Raw genomic sequence first — 20,590 nt, 5'->3', positions numbered from 1 at the left:
AAAGCTAAAAAATGGACATTAATTAAATTGGGGGGTTCCCTACCAATTTCCTGTCACTGTGTCAAATTCGTTTCTACAGAAGAACACTCATTTCTAGTCAAAATACAATAAACATTGAGTGGGTCATATTTTTTTTTTCTTTTGGGGTTAATTACATCACAAAAAAGAACCAATAACAATTTCAATTGATAAAACTTTGTTTATGGAATATTTGGGTTTTGAGTTTTGTTGGTGTTAATCTTTAAAGTGGGAAGGGATTTTAATGGCTTTTAATGCGATGAGTAAATGTGTTTGCGACCTTGGGGGACCAAATTTTGAAAGACAAATGGTTGGTGAAAGCAATTACAAAAAGTGGAAACCAAACAAGTGTCTGTTGCATTGGGCCTGTGACACATGATTTGCAGCAGTGAAAAAGGTCATGGCAGAAACAAATTAATAAAATAAAATATAAAATTAAAGTAAAAGTTGGGTTGGACTTTGGACTTGAATGGCAAATTTAATAAGTTTATAGACATAGAAAAGATAAGCCAGATTTCATTCCACTCTTTGTTTCTCCTTGTTTTTGCTTAGAAAACAAAGGAAACCCCCGAAAAAGACCAGACTAGCCATTGTTTTTCTTTTTTCCTCTGTAGGGCTATGATTAAGTGAAGCAGAGTCCATACCTATCTTCTTCGTCAACTTCATTGTTGTTGTAGTGAAAAAAAAAAAAAAGAACAAAAAATGGGTAATGTTGCTTTTGTTTGGTTAGTGATCCAGTGAAAATGGGTTATCCTTTTTTTTCCTGGAAAATGAGGGAAAGTGTGAGAAAATAAGTATAAAGTGGGAAAAAAAAAGGAATTCCCAGATTTTTCTTTTCCTGTTTCATACACTTTCTTTCTTGTTCTTTCTGGGACTAAAGCATTTGAAGAGGAAATGAGGAAGCATGGATGGCAGCTTCCTTCTCATCCACTTCAGGTAACTTTTTTTGTGTGTAAATAATCGAGCTTTTTTTTTTGTTTTAATTCGGGGTATTGAGTAAAGTTTTCATTTTTGTTGTTTGTGAAGGTGGTGGCTGTTGCTGTGTTCTTGGCACTTGGATTTGCTTTCTATGTGTTCTTTGCTCCTTTTGTTGGGAAGAAAATGTTTCAATATGTTGTGATGGGAATCTATACCCCTCTTGTAAGCCATTTCAAACAAATTTCCTTTTTTTGGTACATAATTTTAGTAACATCTTTGAGATCTATGTTTTGTTTGTTTCTTTTGATTCATCCGTTTGGTGTTTTTCTCTTCGTGTCGTTTTTTTTTTCAATCAACATGTCACCTCAGTTGATAAAGCAAAATATGTTGCTTGTCTTTTAGCTACTGTTTCCTTTGATTCTGTACTAGAATTTCTAATTTTTGTACATCAAAAGATTGTTAATTTATCACTTGATTTGGTTGAAGATTGTACATTTAAACTTTGTTTAAGGATTAGGAGATGACAGTTCCTGGTATGCGGTTGAGTCTCGGGTTTGGCTTTTTAGGATAAAGTAGGTTTAAGTTATTTGTGTTGATTGAACAAGTTTAAGAACAATTGGACTTGAGTTTCAAAATGCAGTTGATTTAACACCGGAGAAGGTTCTTTGTTTTGCTACTAGAATCTTGGTTTTTTCTGGTTCTATTGATATCAGAATCTGTTAGGGGAAGTGTGTGTTTATTACATGGAAGTATTAGTAACAATGTTTTTCATTTTAGATTACTTGTTGCTTTGGCCTATATATTTGGTGTGCGGCAGCAGATCCTGCAGATCCCGGAGTTTTTAAGTCTAAAAAGTATCTTAAAATTCCTGAAAGTGGGAAGTATTCTGGACCAAAAGACTGTAAATTAGGTGGAGGTTCAGCTACAACCTTGCATGATGACAATGATGCTTTGGTTGGAGGAAAAACTGCAGAAAAGGACACAGCAGCAACTGATGAAACCTTGAAAGACGGTGGTGTTGAACTTGAGGGAAACGATGGTTCAATGAAGCGGTCATCTTGTTTGCTATGGATTTTCTCTCCTTGTGCTGTTATTTGCAAATGCTGTGGCTCGAATGAAGAATCTACCGAGCAACAGATGAGTGAAGATGGAATGTTCTATTGCAGTTTGTGTGAAGTTGAGGTACGGATCCCTTTGGTGCCTTTAAAGTTTGATTGTTTATTCTTCCCTTTAATGAGATGATTATTACATTATGATCTTAGGACTTACGAGGGGAAAGAGTAGCTCCACCATCTGTGCTTATCTTGCATTCTTTTTATGCTATTGCCATTCGATTTGTTGTCATAAGTACTTTATTCTTGGCAGGTTTTCAAATACAGTAAGCACTGCCGAGTCTGTGACAAATGTGTCAACCATTTCGATCATCACTGCAGGGTAATGCATGATCTTCATTCATTGAATACTTTATCTCGGTTCTTCATCAGAAACTCTACTAATACTTATTTTATTCCCTTGGTTTCTTTTCTGTAGTGGCTAAACAATTGTATAGGCAAAAGGAACTACAGACAATTTTTCACTCTCATGGTGTCGGCTCTTCTATTGGTAAGCTTGGCCTCCATCTTCCCATCGTCATATTACATCATGTAATACCACATGTTCATTTGCGATCCCAATTTCCATTCTAGTCAACCTCTTCCTTGCATGCATCTCCGACCCTGATCTACGAGAACAATAACACTAGGCTTCTTGCTCCATGACTCAATTCGCACCTTACAATTAGCCTCTATTATCGTGTCCTTTTGTCTTTCATTCTTTCTACCAAATGCCAAATTCACTTCACGAGATCACTGCCATGTTTGCACAATTGCCAGACACGAAGAGAACCGAGAGTAAGCCTTTTTTATTTTTCTAGTCATTTTCATTTTAATTGAATATTGACAGGTATGTACTTGGTTTGTCCACCTTGGGCTTGAGATTGCAGCTTATTCTACAATGGTCAACTGGAATCCTCGTACTTATCTGCTGTTTCGTTGACCGGAAGCAGTTTTCTTTGGATATTTCAACGAAGTTAGGAAGCAGTTTCTCTTTGGTTCCGTTCATTATTGTGGTTGTAAGTATTCATGTTAATCCTCATTTCCCCCCTTGGCATTGAAACAAATCCGTTACTTACTAGTGTAGTTTTTTATGTCCGCAGGTATTGTGCACAATTTTGGCTATGGTAGCGACGTTACCGCTTGCACAGCTATTCTTCTTTCACATTCTACTCATAAAAAAGGTACGGCTACAATTAGTAAAATCCCAAGGAGTGTTAGAGGGTAAAGAAATAACGAAAAAGCTTGTTTGTTATTTTGGTGATTTCTGAATATGCCTCAGGGAATCAGCACATACGATTATATAATAGCTTTACGGGAGCAAGAGCAAGAGCTACAAGGTGTCGGCGGCCAACAGAGTCCACAAATGTCCCCTGCCAGCTCGCTTACTGGATTAAGTAGTGCTAGTTCGTTTTCTACTTTCCACCGGGGTGCATGGTGTACGCCCCCACGCTTGTTCCTTGAAGATCAGGTATTTTTTACGAAACCTACCTCAAATTGTTCATCATACAATGATCCTACTTTTTGTTGAATCACTGAAACTGAGCTGTTTTTTTTGTAATTGGTGTTAGTTTGATGTTGTTCCTCCTGATACCGGATCTGTAAGTTCGTTCGGGAAAAAAATGGTCAGGGAGGAACCAATTAAGAAGAAGAATCCAGGTGCAGTTAAGATCAGTCCGTGGACATTAGCACGGTTAAATGCGGAAGATGTTTCAAAAGCCGCTGCTGAAGCAAGGAAAAAGTCCAAAATCCTGCAGCCTGTGGTGAGACGTGATGCCCCATTTGGGTTAGAAGGGGATAGTAGCTTTGGCAGCAGTGGCCGACGAATGTTCCCGAGACCTGATGGCAATAGAAGACGAGCAGCTAAGCGGGTGCGTCTACCCGCAGACCTACCCATGGAGTCCATAATGAACATTTCGTCTAAATCTGCTGATAAAGGTTTCAGTGACACGTCAAGTAGTTTGGCACCACTTCAACTAGAAGCGCGGAGTGCTTTCCAAACGAGCCGAGCAATGTCGAGCTCAGTTGGGGTTGTTACCTCTTCTCCGGAGAGTAGTTTAGATTCACCAGATATTCATCCATTTCGGATCTCCTCATCAGGAGCCGAAGAATCAAGACATCCAACAGGTTTACCTCTCAATATGGCTGGTCAAAAGGGATTTCCATTGTCGAGATCCGCTAGTGATGGGTATGAAGCATCCGGTGGGGAAGATAGTGATCGAGTTCCATCGAGAATTGTTCATAGACCAACAAACTGGAACAACATTCTCTTTTCTGAACAGACCGAGAGGGTTGTTAAACTCAAAGCACCATCTTCGTCCGGCCAGGTTAATGGTAGAATGCTGTGACACATTCCGAATTTGATTTTTCGGTTTATTCTTTAATTTATGGTCCTAAGAACTCTCAAGTGCCTAGTGGACTGTCGTTCAATTCATTTGAATTTCAGAAGAGGTGTTTGACGGCTGTAGAGTCTGGTATCCGCCAGGGTAATGCTGTAAGTGTCATCGAAGAGTCGGTCATTTGGCATTCGGGATGACGAAAAAGGAAGGTTTTTTTGGTTTGTACTAGGTATAATACTCCATTGTACTTGTTGGTTTTGGAGTGAAAAGTGATTCCTCCATGGACATTTTGTTGAACATTTCTTGAGTTTCTAAAAAAAAAGGAAGAAAAATGTGAAAATTTTAATATGTTGTCACCGGTGCTGTATCAGTTATTTACATCATCCTTGCATTTAAGTCAAAGATTTCCCTGGTGGTGCTATATCCCAACGCCGCCTCAGGTGGTGGCTTCAATAACTCAATAGAATCGAATTGAACTCAACCCTAAATCTCATCATGATGAGATAATGATGAGTCCGGTTGGTATTGAACCGAACTTATCACTTCAAACAAATAATCCGACTTTTGAATGGATTTATTTTAAACATCTTGATATCTAATTTAACTCTCATGAATGAATAATATGTTTTTTTTTTTTGGTTTCTAATGAATCCGTTGGAGCGAGCCTAAAAATTGGGGTTGGATCAGTCGATCCCTCTCGACTTGATTGGTTGAATAAAAAATTGATTTAGTATATATATTTTATGTTAGTTCGGATCTATCGTGAAAAATATTTAAAACATATAGATCAAATTTTAAATATGTATGTATTAAACTTGTTCATGAGTCAAATTTTTCGAATCTAATTCGACCATAACTTGAACAAAGATTTTTTGACCTTGAGCTAGTTCAATCAATCCGAATACAAATTAAATAATATTAAAATCTTTACTCAAAGTCTTGAATACAATTTAGCCTTCAAAATACACCTTTTTTTCACTTAGTATTTAACATTTTTTGGTCAAACATTGTAATTAAACTATTAATTTGGTCTTATTTACTGCAAATCATGATACCAGTCAATAAAATTGTGACACTTCGTGCTTTCTTTTTATCTCGTACACTTTTGGGGTAAAATAGAAGAAATTATAGTTTAGGAAACTTTAAGTACTTAAGTGGAAAAAACAATCTAGTTTAGGGCTAATTTTGGAATTAAGCATTGTTCAAATAGTGAAATGTTGAAGTTGGTTGAGACAGGGGCCGAAGCCGATCAACATATGGAAGCCCAAAACTCTATAAGGCAGAATTTGAAATCCATCGTCTCTGAAGTTTTCTTGCTGCATAAGTCTATCGTCTCTAAAAGGGCACACATTTCTAAGTTAAGCAGTGAAGTGTTTGATTGACGAACAGATCGATTCGACTATTTTCTTCTCTGGTTGAAGGTACGATTTTATTTATTTTTAAGTTTACTTTTTTTTTTCACTTTAATGTTTAGGATTTGGTTTTTCTTGATTTTACGATTTGTTTCTTTTTAGGTTTCCATCAGATTCATGATATTTCTGCTAATTCTCTTTAACTATCGAAAATTTGTTTGCGATTTAGCTCATTTTATGATATTTTATTTAAAATTTTCTTCTGTTGTTCTATTTTGGTCTTTTGATATTCCACTTTGTTACCTCGTATCTTCTTGATTTCCCGCTCCGCCATCGGATTTTCATCCTACTTTGTTTCAAGGTTTTCTGGTGTCGAATCCGTCCAAACTCTAAATAAGTAAAAGGAATATTATATTTCCTTTTATTAAGTCCGGCGAATGTGGAAGCATGTTGATGTTTGGTCACATCGGTGGATTAGATATCACATAGCTTCATAATTTTCTGCTGGTTAGCTTCTATGGTTCTCAGTGAGTATTAATTTTCCGGTTGGACCATTTCATATGGTGGCTATTGCTGTGTAGTTGGGTTTAAATTGCATTGATAATAGATAACGAAGGAAATGTTTTGTTTAGGAATGGAAATGGCATTAGAGTAGTAGAGTAAACTATAGAGCTTATGCACTGTTCCTGATTTGAAGATCTTAAAATTTGATTGTTAGAACATGCAGCATAAAGTGAAGTAGCGAGTACATCACTGTTTACTCATATATTCTCTCAATCTGAGGGACATCGACAAATGAGTGAAGTGTCGGGGGTGATATAACCGGGTCTTCTAATTTGCTTCACCTCCATTCTTTAGGGAAACAAACTCACTTGTTCCAATATAGGGAATATCAACCGAGTAAATATCAACTCCTTTTTACTTTGAATACAGTGTTATGAGGCTTAGCAAATGTCAATAGCTAATTAGTGGAATTTCAATTAACATCATATTCACATTTAGAAGTGATTATGACTTCTAGATTGTCACCCTTTGATTGAAAGTTGTAGAAGTTCAAATATACCATTAACACTTGGATTTAATCTTTACATGGCTGTTTCTTCTGTGAGGAACTATATTGACATTCCATAGTTATTTGAGGTTTATTGAAGTGGAACTCGATTTGTATGTGAGAGCAGGAGATAGTTATTGTTCTTTTGCAACACGTTGATACATATAGTCCAAGGAGTTGCTATTCTGTACTGTTTTCTTGTGTATATCTGACATATTTTTATGTATATTGTCAAAACATTTCTGGAGACTGAACAATAAAGTGTTTTTGTTTCAAAATTTTTGGATGAATGGTTATATGGCCTAGAAAGTTGCAGTTAGCTTTGTGAGAATGTTTGCGGTTTTGTAAAAAAATGAGCTGTGTGATGATGTTTAACTTTTGTTTGAGTGATAAAGTAACGCAAAAAGTTGATTTTAAAAAGCCATTGACTTTTGCAATCTTCGAGTTGGTTCAAGTGCAATCCATTTGCCAAAGTAGCTGGTAACTTCTTGGGTTGATTTCCCTTTGTGTCTCTTTGTAATGAAATTTAATTGTTTGTGCAAGTTTATCTATGTCAAATTTAATTGTTGATTTTGCAGGATTTGGAAATTTTTAAGTATTTACAATGTCTTCATCAACCCTCCCTGCAACCACTGATTCAATTGCTCAGGCTCTAGAAGCCAAAACACCATCTGAAGCCATATCAATCCTTTATCGTGTGCTAGAAAATCCTTCATCCGCTCCTGATGCTCTGCGGATTAAAGAGCAGGCCATAACGAATCTCTCTGATCTTCTTAGACAAGAGAACCGAGCAGAGGAGCTTAGAAGTTTCCTGACTCAATTGAGGCCCTTTTTTGCATTAATTCCCAAGGCAAAAACTGCTAAAATTGTCCGTGGCATAATTGATGATGTAGCTAAAATACCAGGAACCTCGGATCTGCAGATTTCTCTTTGCAAAGAAGTGGTGCAGTGGACTCGTGCTGAGAAGCGAACTTTCCTTCGCCAACGAGTTGAAGCAAAGCTTGCAGCTCTTTTGATGGAGAACAAGGAGTATCCTGAAGCACTGAATCTCCTTTCTGGCTTAATCAAGGAGGTTAGAAGGTTGGATGACAAGCTGCTTCTCGTTGACATAAACTTGTTGGAGAGTAAGCTTCATTTCTCTCTCCGAAACCTCCCTAAAGCCAAGGCATCTCTAACCGCTGCAAGAACAGCCGCAAATGCTATTTATGTGCCACCAGCACAACAGGGTAACATAGATTTGCAGAGCGGAATTCTCCATGCGGAGGAGAAGGATTACAAAACTGCTTATAGCTATTTCTTCGAAGCATTTGAAGCTTTCAATGCACTTGAAGATCCTCGTGCTGTATTTAGCCTCAAGTACATGTTGTTGTGCAAAATAATGGTGAGCCAGGCCGATGATGTTGCTGGTATAATATCCTCCAAAGCAGGCCTACAATACGTGGGGCCTGAACTCGATGCCATGAAAGCTGTTGCTGATGCTCACTCAAAACGTTCTCTGAAGCTTTTCGAGACTGCTCTTCGTGATTTCCGGGCCCAACTCGAGGAAGATCCTATCGTACACAGGCACCTTTCTTCCCTTTACGACACTCTATTGGAGCAGAACCTCTGCAGATTAATTGAACCTTTTTCGAGGGTTGAGATTGCCCATATTGCCGAGCTCATTGAATTGCCTGTAGACCACGTGGAGAAGAAACTTTCTCAGATGATTCTGGATAAGAAGTTTGCAGGGACTTTGGATCAGGGTGCTGGATGTCTCGTCATATTTGATGATCCCAAGGCCGATGCCATCTATCCGGCAACATTAGAAACCATCTCCAACATCGGCAAGGTTGTTGATAGCCTTTATGTGAGATCTGCTAAGATAATGACATAGGGTGCCACATTTGGCAACTAGGAAGAAACAAATTAGTGTTCAGTGACACAAGTGCATTCTAGTTATTACATGTTTCAACTTAATCCTGTTTTGTTGTGGAACATTTGATTTAAAACATGGTCTAGCCTTTTTCCCAGCTAGAATTTGGGTAAAAGTATCATGAATTATATTTTGACCCTCTACTCAAAAAAAAGGTAATCAGTTGGTTCTTCTGTTAAAAGTTGAATTTGGTTTTACTGTTAAAAACTTACGTGAGCATAATGTATATGTGACACGTCACGTATGATTGTTTAGTTATTTTATTACGTATAAGGATTTAAGTTATTTATTTTTGAGTAAAGGGAATAAAATGTAATTTGACTCTTAGTACAAAAACTTTTATTATATTTTTATCCTAGAATTTGTGTCCGGATTTAGGCATGAATAATGTTTGTCAAGAGCATGTGAATTTTTTAAAAGGTATGGTTTGCATCTTATTTTAATTTAGTATTTAATTTGATAGAATGTGTTCTCCTTTTGTGATAATATCATTAATATATGATTAACGTGCAGACACGAAAAGAAAAGTAAAGAAAAGATTTCACATGTTTTAAAATTTAGCTATTATGCGTCGGGCCGAATTTAGTTGTTCATGTTGAATTTAGATTTATGTACAACATATCCATCCATTTTAAAAATATTTCAGATTCTGTTGAACTTAAATAAAATTAACCATGTTTAAGTTGGATCCTATTTTGTTTTTGAGCTAATAATTTCGATTTAAATCTAAATGATTGGCTGTTAATGAAATTCATAATTTAATTATTTTACTTAATTCAATACAAATATTTATTGGCTTAACTGATTGAAAGGATTACTGTTAAATCAGTTGGGTGTATCGATTATTTATTATATTTAAAATTTTGGCAATCTTCTATAATTTTTTAAAATAATTACTTTATCATTGCAGTGATATTTTAATTATGGAAATATATGAAATATCAGCCCATTTTTTCTACAGGTCCCTAGAATTTAAAAGAAAATATATATTAAAAAAAACAATTTAAATGGCTGTTTTTGTAAATTAAGAAATCTCACTTTCATTTTCAGTCGATCTCAGGACTCTCCTCTTTGCTTTTCTCGTTTCTCGTTTCCCCTTCTTTTTTCTATTTCTCACAGAGAAAAAAAAAAGGGTAAAAAGAAAGGGAAATAAAAATATCAATTCATCGTTGGATCTCACAAAGGTAACTTGTTTTTCCCTCGATCTCATCTCAATTTCGTCTTCTACGATTTATTTTTATTTTTTGTTATAATTTTGTGTATGCGTTCAGCAGCAGTATAAAGTTGAGGAAACGAAATTGCAGCGAAAAATAAAGCACAAAAATTACGATTTTGAATCTTGAAGGTTGACTCGAACTGTGAGTCAAACTCTCTGCATTTAGAATTTCAAGTTTCTTTTCTTTTCTTTTTCCTTCTTTCCATATTTTATTAGTTCTGCAGTGGTGTATTAGATCTATGTTAGCTTTTTTTTCAGTTGATTAAGCTGTGATTTGGTGTTTTTGTCTTTGCATTTTATAGATTGAAATCTGGTAAAATGATGTTTTTTTCCCCTTCCATTTTGCTAGATCTCTTAGCCTGTCATAGATACTTCCGATGTTACCTGTTGTTTCAAGTGGAAGGGAGTTTAGGCAGATATGTTTAAATATTTATTTTTTTCACAAAATTTGGGTTCTGTATGGTTGGTAGTGATTCTGCAGCTTCTTTATAACTGCATTATCTTGTTTTAGATTTCTTATAGTTGGTTTAATGCTCAGTTTCTTTTGATGATTACGGTTGTTCATCATTGCTAGGGGTTTTCTGTATAAAATAACTTGATTTTCTTTTGGGGCTGTCCACATATGCTCAAACTGATATATGGGTTGTGGAACTTTATCATTGCTTTTTCAGGGTACCTTAGGCTTGCAATAGATTTAGGATTAAATAACATAATGAGATTTTAGTGTTGTTTGTGGTATTCATGGTGGGAAGCGGTAGTATTATGTCCTGGTGGGGGAGTTTGTTGAAAGGAGGAAACAGTAAGGTTCACCGGCAAATTCTGGTTTAAAACTTGCTGGCTGAGAGCTTGGTGTTATAGCGATATTCTGATAAGGTGCTGCTGTTGCACTGTCTTTACATTTTATTTTACTGTAGGTCTTAGCAACTTAAGCATGCTTCATTAGATCATTATTTGTAAAGAAAGATACTTGAAACACTGCTTCTTTCTTTTGTCTTCTTGGAGCTGCATATTTTACCACAGAGATTCATATGTAATAAGCATATTATATATATGGAGCCAGAATTTTGAGGTGCTGTCAATCTGTAGTGAAGCTGGCCTTACATTAGGCTGTGGTTTGGGAGTATATGATTAAGTATTTACCCTCTCATTTCTTTTGCTTTCTTATGCATTGAGATGTTTATTTAGTCGATCTCTTTGCCTGGAAATAGGAATATACATGCTTAAGTGCACTTATTATCTTTCACGTGTCAGTTTATGTATGCTATCATGCTAGCTTATGAAGTCTTCTGTGTTTTTGTTGTAGCTACTGATACTGCTTTTTAGATGCTTCCCCCCTCCCCCTCTTTTTTTAGTTGTTGAGAGTAGTTGATTTTTCAGTTTATGAATTGGTTAGTGAGCTTGTTTATAATGTCCATCTCTGTAACTTTTGAAGGTTATGCTCCAGTGGGATCCCTGCGCCTTCCTTTCTAACAGTTGATAAAAATATAGAACAGCCTTAGGTTCCAGAAGGATATTACTCAGGAATGGGGCGACTCAAGCTGCAATCTGGGATCAAGGCAATTGAGGAAGAACCTGAAGACTATGATATGACATATTCTAACAAAGCTACTTTAGCATGTATGATTAATTCTGAAATAGGTGCTGTATTAGCTGTCATGAGGAGAAATGTAAGATGGGGTGGTCGATACATGTCGAGTGACGATCAGCTAGAACACTCTTTAATTCAGTCATTGAAGGCATTAAGAAAGCAAATATTTTTGTGGCAGAATCAGTGGCATACCATCAACCCTGCTGCGTATCTCCAGCCTTTTTTGGATGTGATTCAATCTGATGAAACTGGTGCACCAATCACTGGTGTCGCTCTATCATCTGTTCATAAAATTTTAACCCTTGATGTAATTGATCAAAATACTGCAAATGTTGAAGAAGCTATGCGTTTGGTAGTTGATTCTGTGACTAGCTGCCGATTTGAGGTGACAGATCAAGCATCAGAGGAAGTGGTACTGATGAAGATACTTCACGTTCTTCTTGCTTGCATGAAAAGTAAAGCGTCAGTTATGTTGAGTAATCAGCATGTTTGCACAATCGTTAACACTTGCTTTCGAATAGTTCACCAAGCAGAGAAGAAAGCTGAATTGTTGCAGCGGATAGCCCGCCACACAATGCACGAACTTGTTAGGTGTATATTTTCACACCTTTTGAATGTTGAGAACACAAAGCATGCGTTGGTTAACAGAAGTGGCACTGCTAAACTAGAGGTTAGAGCTTGTTCTGTTGTTCCTCTCCTGTTCTTTTTTAGTTATTATTCTTATTTATTTATTTATTTTGCTTTCAACCTCTTCTTTAATCTGTTTTCTTTGCATGCTGGAAGTAGAAGAAAACATTCCAGAAGCCAATTGATATTTTTTCAGTTTTGTTTAATTTTTCTAGCTACAGTTTCATCACCAGTTCATCTGATCTAGAGTTTTCTGCTTTTTGCAGCTTGGTGCAATAGATAACGATTATGCATTTGGGGCTAAACAAGCAGAAAATGGAAATGGCTCTGAGTATGATGATCAAGCATCTTCTGGAAGTTTTGCATCCAATTCTGTAGGTTTGGTAGGAACTGTGAGGGAAGAAAGTATGGCAGTAGCTGGTAATGGAAAGGAGACAGTCCCATATGATTCGCTCCTCATGACAGAGCCATATGGTGTCCCTTGCATGGTGGAGATATTTCATTTCTTGTGTACTTTACTAAATACTGTTGAGCATGTGGGAATGGATCCGCGCTCAAATACCCTGACATTTGATGAAGATGTGCCACTTTTTGCCTTGGGCTTAATTAACTCTGCCATAGAATTGGGTGGGCCTTCCTTTCGTCGTCACCCAAGGCTATTGAGCTTGATTCAGGATGAATTATTTCGTAATCTGATGCAATTTGGGTTGTCAATGAGCCCACTTATTCTTTCAATGGTGTGTAGTATTGTTCTAAATCTTTATCACCATCTGCGTACAGAACTCAAACTACAACTCGAGGCTTTCTTTTCCTGTGTAATTCTGAGGCTTGCACAAGGAAAATATGGAGCTTCATACCAGCAGCAGGAGGTGGCCATGGAAGCTCTAGTTGATTTCTGTAGGCAGAAAACATTTATGGTGGAGATGTATGCCAATTTAGATTGTGACATAACTTGCCGCAATGTGTTTGAAGACCTTGCTAATTTGTTGTCAAAGAGTGCATTCCCTGTGAACTGCCCTTTGTCTGCGATGCACATTCTTGCCTTGGATGGTTTAATTGCTGTTATCCAGGGAATGGCTGAGAGGATCGGGAATGGTTCGGTTAGTTCAGAGCAGGCCCCGGTTATTCTTGAGGAATATCTGCCATTCTGGATGGTGAAGTGTGATAACTATGCTGATCCAGTTCATTGGGTTCCATTTGTCAGGCGGAGAAAATACATCAAGAGAAGGTTGATGATTGGAGCTGATCACTTCAACCGTGACCCAAAAAAAGGGCTAGAGTTCCTACAAGGAACACATCTTCTGCCTGATAAACTTGACCCCCAAAGTGTGGCTTGCTTTTTCAGGTACACTGCTGGATTAGATAAGAATCTTGTTGGGGATTTCCTAGGAAATCATGATGAGTTCTGTGTTCAGGTTCTTCATGAATTTGCTGGGACTTTTGATTTCCAAGATATGAATCTGGATACTGCACTAAGACTGTTCCTGGAAACTTTTCGATTGCCTGGAGAATCGCAGAAGATACAAAGGGTGCTGGAGGCATTCTCTGAGAGGTACTATGAGCAATCGCCACAGATTCTAGCTAACAAGGATGCTGCTTTGCTATTATCATATTCACTTATAATGCTTAACACTGACCAGCACAATGTCCAAGTAAAGAAAAAGATGACAGAGGAGGATTTCATCCGGAATAATCGGCATATAAATGGAGGCAATGATCTTCCTCGAGATTTTTTGTCAGAACTATACCGCTCAATATGCAAGAATGAGATCCGCACAACTCCAGAACAAGGCTTTGGCTATCCTGAAATGACCCCTAGTCGGTGGATAGATCTAATGCACAAGTCTAAGAAAACTGCACCGTTCATTGTAGCTGATTCTAGAGCATACCTTGACCATGATATGTTTGCAATAATGTCAGGTCCAACAATTGCTGCTATCTCTGTTGTATTTGATCATGCTGAACATGAACATGTTTACCAGACCTGTATTGATGGATTCTTAGCTGTTGCAAAGATTTCTGCATGCCATCATCTTGAAGATGTACTGGATGACCTAGTTGTGTCTCTCTGCAAGTTTACGACTCTTTTGAATCCATCATCTGTTGAGGAACCAGTGTTGGCTTTCGGTGATGATGCCAAAGCCAGGATGGCAACTGTAACTGTTTTTACTATTGCAAATAGATATGGTGATTACATTCGTACAGGTTGGAGGAATATACTGGATTGTATCTTGCGACTGCACAAGCTGGGGCTTCTTCCAGCTCGTGTAGCTAGTGATGCAGCTGATGAGTCAGAGCTCTCTGCAGACCCTGGTCATGGAAAGCCCATTACAAATTCTTTATCTTCAGCTCACTTACAGTCCATAGGAACCCCCCGTAGATCCTCTGGATTGATGGGCCGGTTCAGTCAGCTTTTATCCCTTGATACAGAGGAGCCAAGATCACAGCCCACTGAGCAACAACTTGCTGCTCATCAACGCACCCTTCAGACAATTCAAAAATGCCATATTGACAGCATATTTACTGAAAGTAAGTTTTTGCAAGCTGAATCTTTGTTGCAGCTAGCACGGGCCCTAATTTGGGCTGCAGGGCGGCCCCAGAAAGGGAGCAGCTCACCTGAGGATGAAGACACTGCAGTTTTCTGCCTGGAGTTGCTTATTGCAATTACCTTGAACAACCGTGATAGGATTGTGCTTCTATGGCAGGGTGTCTATGAGCACATAGCTAATATTGTTCAATCAACTGTTATGCCTTGTGCGCTGGTAGAGAAGGCAGTTTTTGGGCTTCTTAGAATTTGCCAAAGGCTGCTTCCTTACAAAGAGAACCTGGCTGATGAACTCTTGAGGTCCCTGCAACTTGTCTTGAAGCTTGATGCTCGAGTGGCTGATGCATACTGTGAGCAAATTACACAGGAAGTAAGTCGCTTAGTGAAGGCAAATGCTACACATATCAGATCTCAAATGGGGTGGCGTACAATAACATCTTTACTATCCATCACAGCCCGGCATCCAGAAGCATCTGAAGCAGGTTTTGATGCGCTTTTATTTATTATGTCTGATGGGGCTCACTTGCTCCCAGCCAATTATGTTCTCTGCATAGATGCTGCGAGGCAGTTTGCCGAGTCTCGTGTTGGACAGGCAGAGCGATCTGTACGTGCACTGGATCTTATGTCTGGTTCAGTTGATTGTTTGGCAAGGTGGACCCGTGAGGCTAAGGAAGCAATGGGAGAGGATGATGCTGGTAAGATGTCTCAGGATATTGGTGATTTATGGTTGAGGCTTGTGCAGGGACTCAGAAAAGTTTGTTTGGACCAGAGAGAAGAGGTCAGAAACCATGCTCTTCTATCATTGCAGAAGTGCTTGACTGGAGTAGATGGGATCCACCTTTCTCATGGTTTATGGTTGCAGTGTTTCGATCTTGTGATCTTCACAATGCTCGATGACTTGCTTGAAATTGCTCAGGGACACCAAAAAGACTACCGAAACATGGAAGGCACACTTATTCTTGCCACAAAGCTCCTTTCCAAAGTGTTCTTACAGCTGCTCCATGAGCTCTCTCAGTTAACTACATTTTGCAAACTGTGGCTCGGTGTACTCAGCCGAATGGAAAAATATATGAAAGTAAAAGTCCGAGGTAAGAAAAGTGAGAAGCTTCAGGAGCTTGTGCTCGAGCTTCTCAAGAACATCTTGCTTGTAATGAAGACAAGGGGAATACTCATGCAGAGGAGTGCACTAGGTGGAGATAGCTTGTGGGAACTGACATGGCTGCATGTGAATAACATTGTGCCATCTTTGCAGTCGGAGGTTTTCCCTGATCAGGGTCCAGAGCTCAAGCATGGCGAAACCGGTTGTGCAGTTTCTGGTGAAACAGTTTCTGTTCCTTCAAATGAAACAACCACCCTTGAAGGGGCTGGTGCGGGAAGTTAAATGTTGTGTACAGTTGATGCTTGAAAAGGGTTTGTGATTGCCAGCATATAGAGTCGCACACAATACATTGCTATTTCTCGAGGTTATCCGCATTGAGACATTAGGACACATTAGGTTATGCTGCCGCTGATATTCCGCAAATCCTAGTATCGTTTGGAGGTATTGGGTGCAAATTGGTAAAAAGAGTGAGCCTTCCTTAGAAATGTGGATAAGATTTTTCAGTTATAATTACCAGTTATTCTAGATCTGGCTTGGTCTTCCATCTCATTGCTGCCTCCATGGAACCTTGCCAAAATGTTGTGTTAAAAATTACTTAGTTCTTAGTCTCTGCATATGGTGTTTTTTTGGCTTTTTTTTTGCAGTGAGAAGGATTCATCCTGTTCGTTTCGACTAGTCGGAAATCAGAACTTTGGGTCCCTAGGTGGGATGTTACCCGTATATTGCCTTTGCTCATTGATGTATAGAAGCATAGGATTAGAAGATTTTACTTGGAATGGCAATGAACCATTAATTTTCTCACTCTACTTGTGCTTTATCAATTATCACAGAAATTCCTAAAAATGTTTTGTTCATTTGATCAAAATTTGGAGTGGCCTGCTCCTGTAATTTTGTCATTGTTAGTGGAATTTTCAGTTGGCATGACATAAATACGATATGATATAATACTATTAAAAAAACATAATATGAACTGAGAAATTTTCAATATAAATTATACCAATTATACATGTATCAAAATTAATATAGCTATGAGATGAGTTGAACGAGTTTATCATCTTTAATTATGTGTTAAATGTTAACTTAGTGGAGTATTGTACATATGGATGAACTTATAAACGTGTACGTATACTGGGATCATATGGTTAATTTGCTTTATAATTTTTATGTGTTACAAGAGATGAATCAGAGGGACAAGATCAGAGCCTTATATTCTGTTTGGTCGGTCCCAAATCTCAACACCTCGGGTTGGCCCACCTCTACATAAGCAAAATAAAAAATAAAAATCTGCCAGATTTGGTCAAATACAGGGAAAGAGGTTCACAAAAGCAAACTTGGCGTTCTCCTGTTCTACTGAGTTAACACAGTTCTCCACGGCAACCAAAGTTCCTGTCTTTCACGCCTTTGAATTGAATCCTACGAATTAATCCTGAAAATTCTCTCTTACAAACTACAGAAAAAAACCCAGATTTTTTTTTAACATGGATTCCCTGTCGTCTGTCTCTCCATCTATAGTTCTACCTCCGACCAACACTTTACCGACCCGACGGCGGCATCGTCCCCAAGTTGTTGCCTTCTCGTTTGCCACCAATACCCGTCTTCCTCGCTTGTCGTCTTTCTTTGGCGTGAAGCTTAAAGGGAGATTGAATCGAGTTGTTGATTGTAAATGCAAATTCAACGGTGGGGATGCGAGAAGAGGAGAAGAAGATGGTCATGGTGGTAACGATGATGATGTTGATGGTGAGAAAGAAGAGGTTGAAAGGGCGCTTCATTTGGACGGTACGATTCCATCTACTTCCAGCGAGTTCTTGCGACGGGTTTCGTCTCGGGCGTATGATATGCGGAGGCATTTGCAGCAAAGTTTTGATAGCAGCAGTTATGATGGTAAACAAAGCTCTGCAAATTTTGGGTTTTTTTCAATGCATTTGTCTACTCTCTTTAGCTTTAATTGTGATTGTAGCTTAAAAATGACTGCTTTAGCCTTTAGCCAAACCCTGTTATTGCTTAGTGGATTGTCTGTAATTGTAGCTTTCTTCTTTAGGCATATCTGTCGTTGCTGTTTGCTATGGTTCATAGGTTATACTTCTTCCATAGAATTAACCAATCATGCTACCAGCCTCTGGACTCGGGTGTGAATGTCACATCATGGTATAATGATGTTTTTTTTTCCATGTTTTGTAATGTATTTGAAGAGTTATATGCTCATACATATGCCCGGATATATATTGATCACTAGTACTTTACCAAAAAAGGTCAGTCGATCCGTATATAGGTAAAAGTAACATGGAGCCCCTTGTACTAAGAGTTGGACTGCACTTTGCTCCCTTTTCTTTTTGAACTAACATATATAGTGTAGATAAAAGTACAAATGGATGAAGTTTTTAACTGGAAGGACCAATATACTCTTTGAGCTAACATACATGGACTAATTTGCCTATTTTTTTAGTAGAGGGGGCAAAATGCAATTTGACTCCTAGTACAAAGGCCTCCATGATACTTTTACTATAGAGTATATGAGTTTTTGCATGTACTTGGTGACCAAAACTGGAATTTATTGATGTAAATTTTTTGATATGTTGTTTCTTTTTACAAGGCTTAAGTAATTTTCTGCATCTGATCTTTTGTTTCAGTGTTGGAGGCAAATCCATGGAGAGATCCTTCGAAACCTGTATATGTATTAACTCACAAGGAAAACCAGTTGTGCACGATGAAAACTCGAAGAAACCGCAGGTCTAGTTTAGTTCCGAAAAACCCCAGGATAATCTTTTCTTGAACTATTTTCTTATGCATGCCCTGCCTTACATTCTTTGCTTTTAACAGTGAAGTCGAAACGGAACTCGGGTTATTGTTTTCTAAAGGAGGAAAGCGGAGTTCTGGGTTCGGAAACAAAACCGAACAGCCTAGATCTGGTACTAAGTTTGAGATGCTGGTGGAGGATGTTAGGGAAGGAGTACTTGTAAGTATCATTGATTTGGTGTTTCGTTTTTTTTTTTTTTTCATTGTGTAGTCTCGGTTGTCAATGAATCAAATAACAATCACAATTAATCAAGGACTTCCAGGACTCGGTATGTCCATGGTTTAAAATTAGTATATCCTTGCTGTATGGTATATGATATGCCTTTATTTCTCTAAACCGGTAACGCCTCCGAGTTTCAAATTGCTTGCAGTTTTCCGGGTGTAAATAGATCAAGCTGTCATTTTATCTTATAGCATTCACTTTCTTTCTGTTGGTTTACCTGTAAAAGTATCATGGAAGCTCCTATACTAGGAGTCAAATTGCATTTTGCCCCCTATACTAAAATAATAGGTAAATTAGTCTCTGTACATTAGATCAAAGGGCAAACTAGTCCTTTTGTTAAAAATTTTATCCATTTTTACGATTAAAAACTGGTCCCAATATGTTAGCATGAGGTATACACGACATGACATGCAGAGACATATATAAGGGGTAGGTAGTGGACTTGGCCCTCTCAAAAAATGGTCCTTTGAAGTTTATGAAATTATAAGATAATATAGTAGTAAAATTACACTTTGGCCCCTTCCCCAAAAAATTGCAATTCATCTTTGTCCCCCCTTAAAACAAATTTCTAGCTTTGCCCATGACGCTATGTGTCACTTCTAGTTATTTTGTCAATCACTTCAGTATTTAACCGTACAAATGTATGAAAATTTTAAAAGAAATGACTAATTTGTTCTTTGATGTAATGTAGAGGGATTAATTTGTTCCTTTTTTTATTAAAGGGGATCTAACTCCTAATAAGGGGCCTTCTTAATACTTTTACCTTGTTTTCGGACTCATCTCCGGTTTACGTACAGGTATTCGAAGATGAGAATGAAGCTGCAAAATATTGTGACTTAATGCAGGGAGGAGGGCAAGGATGTGAAGGTGTTGCTGAGATCGACGCTTCATCGGTTAGTTAGATTCAGAAACTGTTTGCTTGTCCAGTACAGAAACCGTTTTCTTATAGAATCTCTGGTACTATTGTGTAGGTATTTGATCTTTGCCGAACGGTGAGGGCACTCGTGGTTCTCTTCCGCAGGGGAAGAACACCTCCGTTACCTCAAAGTCTCGAGCTCAACCTGAAAGCCCGGAAACGATCGCTTGAAGATCAAGAGGGCCTGATATAAAGTAAAAATGTATAACTATGATGGCCAAAGATGAAAACCATATAGGCCTTTACTACAATGTAACTTCATTTATCACAAACTTGAAATATAATGTATAGTATAATTTGATTACTTGATTTACATAGTAATTTTTTTCATAGATGAACTATAATTGATAACAGGGCTAAATTTGTGATAATGCAATAAAGATGGGGCCCCAATTATAATATTTCAGCAGTTATAATAAAGAAAGGGCCAAGTGTGTCACAATAGGTGGATCTTAAAGAATATAGCTTCTATTTGTAGTATTGGAATTGCTTGAGGGTATTATATATACATACTTACATGTTGAGAATGATTATTGGATATACACATTTTATATTTAGACATTATTGTTTTTATACTAATATTTGGAGATTATAATTTCATACCACACCATTATTTTAATTTGTATCTTTTATGGTTTTAAGTTAATACATGATAAAATTATAGGTTGACTTTTGATTTAATATTTTTTAAAAATGAGTCCATGATAAACGCATATTCTGTCATGGTTGCTCTTTGGTCTGGAAGATGTTCTAAAATTTCAATATTATTATTGTGCATACAAATTGTAGAAATGTTTTATCCCCAGTTGGGAGAGACCAAGATTGTTGTCAGATATTCATGTTGTTCAAAAACAACCATTAGCAAAATTATTCAAGGAGCAGCAGCAGCAGCAGCAGCAGCA

At 37.7% G+C, this 20,590-nt stretch overlaps 4 protein-coding genes across 8 annotated transcripts; all 4 read left to right on the top strand.

Annotated features, from left to right (window-relative positions):
- Positions 1-518: 518 nt before the first annotated feature.
- Positions 519-4,722, top strand: LOC105779610 (probable protein S-acyltransferase 22). The gene is made up of 9 exons (XM_012603431.2): positions 519-954; positions 1,045-1,158; positions 1,714-2,118; positions 2,302-2,370; positions 2,467-2,538; positions 2,918-3,046; positions 3,131-3,211; positions 3,310-3,498; positions 3,599-4,722. The coding sequence occupies exons 1-9, from the start codon at positions 913-915 to the stop codon at positions 4,373-4,375; spliced, it is 1,878 nt and encodes a 625-aa protein (XP_012458885.1). The 5' UTR covers positions 519-912; the 3' UTR covers positions 4,376-4,722.
- An 880-nt stretch (positions 4,723-5,602) lies between these two features.
- LOC105779611 (26S proteasome non-ATPase regulatory subunit 11 homolog) lies at positions 5,603-8,862 on the top strand. The gene is made up of 2 exons (XM_012603432.2): positions 5,603-5,787; positions 7,348-8,862. The coding sequence occupies exon 2, from the start codon at positions 7,374-7,376 to the stop codon at positions 8,640-8,642; it is 1,269 nt and encodes a 422-aa protein (XP_012458886.1). The 5' UTR covers positions 5,603-5,787; positions 7,348-7,373; the 3' UTR covers positions 8,643-8,862.
- An 840-nt stretch (positions 8,863-9,702) lies between these two features.
- On the top strand, positions 9,703-16,599 carry LOC105779596 (ARF guanine-nucleotide exchange factor GNOM). Of its 5 annotated transcripts, none has more exons than XM_052629017.1 (4): positions 9,703-9,865; positions 9,956-10,026; positions 11,330-12,155; positions 12,379-16,599. In XM_052629017.1, exons 3-4 carry the CDS (start codon positions 11,421-11,423, stop codon positions 16,036-16,038), a joined length of 4,395 nt encoding a protein of 1,464 aa, XP_052484977.1. In that variant the 5' UTR covers positions 9,703-9,865; positions 9,956-10,026; positions 11,330-11,420; the 3' UTR covers positions 16,039-16,599. The 5 variants fall into 5 exon arrangements, with proteins under 5 accessions (XP_052484977.1, XP_012458866.1, XP_052484978.1 ...); XM_012603412.2 differs by having other exon boundaries at positions 9,956-10,039; XM_052629018.1 differs by having other exon boundaries at positions 9,706-9,865; positions 9,953-10,026.
- Positions 16,600-17,043: 444 nt separating this feature from the next.
- On the top strand, positions 17,044-19,992 carry LOC105779598 (uncharacterized). Its single transcript, XM_012603418.2, has 5 exons — positions 17,044-17,637; positions 18,384-18,483; positions 18,574-18,709; positions 19,570-19,665; positions 19,744-19,992. Exons 1-5 carry the CDS (start codon positions 17,235-17,237, stop codon positions 19,879-19,881), a joined length of 873 nt encoding a protein of 290 aa, XP_012458872.1. The 5' UTR covers positions 17,044-17,234; the 3' UTR covers positions 19,882-19,992.
- The last annotated feature ends 598 nt before the right edge of the window (positions 19,993-20,590 follow it).

This window comes from Gossypium raimondii, chromosome 4, assembly GCF_025698545.1.
Source record: "Gossypium raimondii isolate GPD5lz chromosome 4, ASM2569854v1, whole genome shotgun sequence".
Classification (NCBI taxonomy): domain Eukaryota; kingdom Viridiplantae; phylum Streptophyta; class Magnoliopsida; order Malvales; family Malvaceae; genus Gossypium; species Gossypium raimondii.
Note: the sequence above shows the minus strand (reverse complement) of the source record. Positions and strands in the feature narration are given on the sequence as shown.